Source organism: Echinops telfairi, unplaced genomic scaffold (genome assembly GCF_000313985.2).
Source record: "Echinops telfairi isolate 266 unplaced genomic scaffold, ASM31398v2 ScPeMD7_25;HRSCAF=90, whole genome shotgun sequence".
Taxonomy (NCBI): Eukaryota; Metazoa; Chordata; class Mammalia; order Afrosoricida; family Tenrecidae; genus Echinops; species Echinops telfairi.
In genome coordinates this window covers 21,217,101-21,221,101 of record NW_022103922.1, presented here as the reverse complement: position 1 = coordinate 21,221,101, position 4,001 = coordinate 21,217,101, and the positions used below count along the sequence as shown (strand labels likewise).

General features: G+C 43.6%; 1 protein-coding gene across 1 annotated transcript; it reads left to right on the top strand.

Annotated features, from left to right (window-relative positions):
- The first annotated feature begins 290 nt into the window (after window positions 1–290).
- IFNE (interferon epsilon) lies at window positions 291–857 on the top strand. Its single transcript, XM_004718030.2, has one exon. The coding sequence runs from the start codon at window positions 291–293 to the stop codon at window positions 855–857; it is 567 nt and encodes a 188-aa protein (XP_004718087.2).
- The last annotated feature ends 3,144 nt before the right edge of the window (window positions 858–4,001 follow it).

Sequence of the window (4,001 nt, the reverse complement as noted above, 5' to 3'; positions counted from 1 at the left end):
CCATAATTGCCTCAAGGAAAGTATACTGTCTGGGCACCAAGTTCATACTTACTTCCTCAGTCAACACAATAGGGAAAGGAGGAAGGGATGGTAGGGAATCTGTAAACATGAAGAGAGAGCAAGCAAACCTCAAGGCTAATGTTAGAGAAATGACAACATCAGAAAACAAAAACAATAAAAGAGGACACTTTCCGGGATAACAAGACACATGAAAATCAACTAGTGCTAGAGTTGGGGCTTTACGAAGTCTTAAGTCTGCACAGAGATAAGTTGCATATTTGACCTTCACCATGATTAGCAAGCACTTCCTTGCGTTTGTGTTTCTGCTGCTGGCTTCCTTCACGATCGTCTCCCGAGAACTGAAACCAGTGCACTTCCAGCAAAGAAGAGTGAACAGAGAGAGCTTAAAGCTCTTGGGCACGTTGCCTACTTCTTTGATTCGGCAGTGTCTGCCACACAGGGAAAACTTCCTGCTCCCTCAGAAGGCCATAAACCCTCCTCGATGCAGCAGAGGGCATGCAGCGGCTGTTCTCCATGAGATGCTCCAGCAGATCTTCAACCTTTTCGGGGCAGATCAGTCTCTGAGTAGTTGGGATGAAAGCCTTGTGGAGAAATTCCTCGTTGAGCTTCACCAACAACTGGAACGTGTAGAGACGGTCATGGGGCTGGAAGCAGACCAGAAGAGTCACACCTTGGGTACTGAGAACATTCGATTGCAGGTTAAGATGTACTTTAGAAGGATCCATAACTACCTGGAAAACCAGAAATACAGCAGCTGCGCCTGGCTCCTTGTCCGAGTTGAAATTAATCGGTGCCTGTTCTTTGTTTTCAGACTCACGGAAAAGCTGAGCAACTAAGGAATGGACCCTTGAACCGGGTGATACATGATCGGACTGCAGGCCTTCAGAGCCTAGGGTAGATGAAGTCTGAGAGGGCTTCTCCAGACACTATCGCTCTCATTGCTTTTGTCAGAGGGAGGTAGGATTGCTTCAGCTATGTGTTTATTTATTTATTGGTTTTATTGGTTTTAAGATTAAAGATACCAACCACAATTGTTTTTATTTTGTAAGGTCAGTTGATATTTTCTATCTACTTTACGCTGCTAATGGACTGAAGTAGACTCATTAACATTTTGTATGTGGTTCCTCAAGTGGCTATATTATCCTAAAAGTTAGTGAGGGAGGTCTAATGAAATATGACTCCAAAATAGCAAAACTTTGCTTAGCTCAGAACATCCTTTCTATTGATTTCCTTCTTGGTGAACAATTGGAAGAAGCAATAAAAAAGACAAGTCATCATTTGCATCCCAAGGTTTTAAAGGATACATTGGATATTTACATCACAGGTGACACAGGGAAAATCTGCCCAACGGTATGAACAGACTGTGTCCAGGGGAAAACAACCATATGAACTGAAGTTCAACCTCAGAGCAATTAAAACATGCATTAAATCCGAGTAAGGTGCCATTTACAACCCATCATACTGGTAACGCACACATTTGGATAAGCAATTAAAAAATTATTCTGGATGCTTGGGAGGAAGGGCACTCTTTTTATTAATCATTTTATTGGGGGCTCTTGCATATCTCAGAACAATCCATAATTCAATTGTGCCAAGCACACTTGTACATATGCTGCCATAGTCATTTTCAAAAATTTTTTTTCCATGTGAGCCACTGGTATCAGGTCCTCTTTTTTCCCCTCCCTCCACCACCCTCCTGAATCCCTGATCAATCATATATTGTTGTTGTTATTTCATATTTTACACTGTCTGTTATCTCCCTTTACCCACCTTTCAATTATTCATACCCCTGGGGAGGGGGGATTTATATATCCAACCTTGTGATCAGTTCCCCCTTTCTCCCCCTCCCAACCTCCTGCCCCTACCCTCATGGTATCAATACTCCCCTTGTTGTTCCTGAGGGGTTTATCTGTCCTGGAATCCTTGTGTTGAGAGCTCTTATCTGTACCAATGTACATACTCCAGTCTATCAGCATTTATAAGGTAGACCTGAGATCATGATAGTGGTAGGGAGGAAGCATTAAAGAACTAGAGGAATGCGGTGTATTTTGTCAGTGTTATACTGCACCCTGGCTGATTCTTGGGAGGGATACTCTTATAACTTGCCTGAGCAGTGGAAATTGGCACCATCCTGGGGAGGCAACTTGGTGCTCTCTAAATGACAGATGCATCTGTCCTTGGATTCTTGCATTCTAGGTCTAGACATGTATCCTAATGGAATGTTTGTACAAGTGTGAAATGACTTAGGTATTGTGTTATTTATGACAACGTTGTTTACATTTTCAAAAGACAAACCACCACCCTAGTTCTTCTCATTGGAAAACCTAAAGGAAAGTGGGCAAAAAGAATGACCAGGCTCTGCCTGTGCTGAGTAAAAAAATACCAATCGACAAGACGGGCATTAACAGTAGGTGTGGAATGAGGTTTATCAGGGTTGAGAATGCAAAATGTTATATTTTCTTGTGAATTCATACACAATCTATAAGAAATCATAGGTAAGAAATAAGTGTTGATTGTGCAAGGAATTCGAGGGGAGGGGACGCAAGGAGATCAGCGTGGCGGACGCAGTCAGTTTTTCCTCTTGATTTTGAGCCTTGCGAATGTTCCAAATTAGAATAATGAATTCCCAATCATTTAACAAGAGCGATGCCAGGGTGGAGGGGTGGGGTTGAGGGGAGAGGAGGACCAGGGACCGAGCTAGCCTGCGCTTGGGAGGGATGGCCGGAGGGTGCTGATCGGAGGGGAGAGCACCCCCGTCTTGTAGGACAGAGCATTCCTGTTCCTAGAAGCTGCTGGCGACCGGAGCTCTCAGCCATCACCGTGGGACACCTGAGGGGCAGAGAAACTGAAGTAGCCAAGGCTTGGTGGTTTTCCTAAATCTACCTTGGTTCCTTTTCAGTTCGTTCAACGAGGGTATCAGTCCGTGTATTCAGTGTTGTCTGCGGCTTCCCTGTTTGGTTAGAGGGATGGGCAGAAGCTGAGCCGGCGCTGAGAGCGAGGCAATCGTGGAAAAGGGGCGTGGACGCAGAGCTGAGTTGGAGCTGATAGGAGGAAGTCGTTACCAGCTTCAGGAGCAGGCCCTCTGATTGACCTGCTTATCGTCAAGTTCAGAAGGAAACCTTGAAGCTGAAGGAGGAGGAAAAAGTTGCCATGCGTCACTCTTTTCATGGTCCTTAGACTCTGATTGTGTTTGTTCTTCCTTCTACCAGGGACTTTTGAGAACCAAATACTTCACATACCATATTACTGAATTCTCAAGACCACCCTGCAAGATGCTTTCTGTGATTCTTGCCTTTTCCCAGATAAAGGCAACAAGGTTTCACAGGTAAAATAACTTTCTTCACAGTAAATGATGCGGCAAGAATTCTCTATGGCTTACTCCCCAAGTTCTTTTGCCCCGCCTCTGAAGATAATCATCTATGCCCAGATATCAACGACCCAGATGCAAAAATGACCCCCATATTTATGCAGCAAATATGAACTTGTCCCTTAAACTCCATGCTCTCATTATCAAAATGCCTCCTAGATATTTCACTGTTGCATAGAAACCTCAAACAAAATATATCCAAAATCCGTTCGTCCCTATTTACCCCAAACTTGGTTTATCACATTTAGGACCTAATTTTGTGACTAGCACCAAGAACAACATAGTCAGATAAGCCAGAAACTCTGACTTACTCGGAATTTTTCTCTCTTTAAATCCTTATTTTCTATGGGAATTTACTTTGAAGAAAATGTTTTCCAGATGTATTCCAATGTAGAAATCATTTGCAAGGTAGAAGTACAAGAGTGAAGAAAATTGTAATGTGCCCACCCCTAAACGATTCTAACTTAGAGGGACCTGGATGCCTGGCTGCAGGAAAATCAAAAGGAAGAGTTGTGGGATGCTTTCCTCAGGTGTCAAGCTGACTAAGCTTCGATGCCCAGGATGTGGTCGAGCACTGGTCTAGATGTTACTGTGACAGTATTTGTTTGTGATT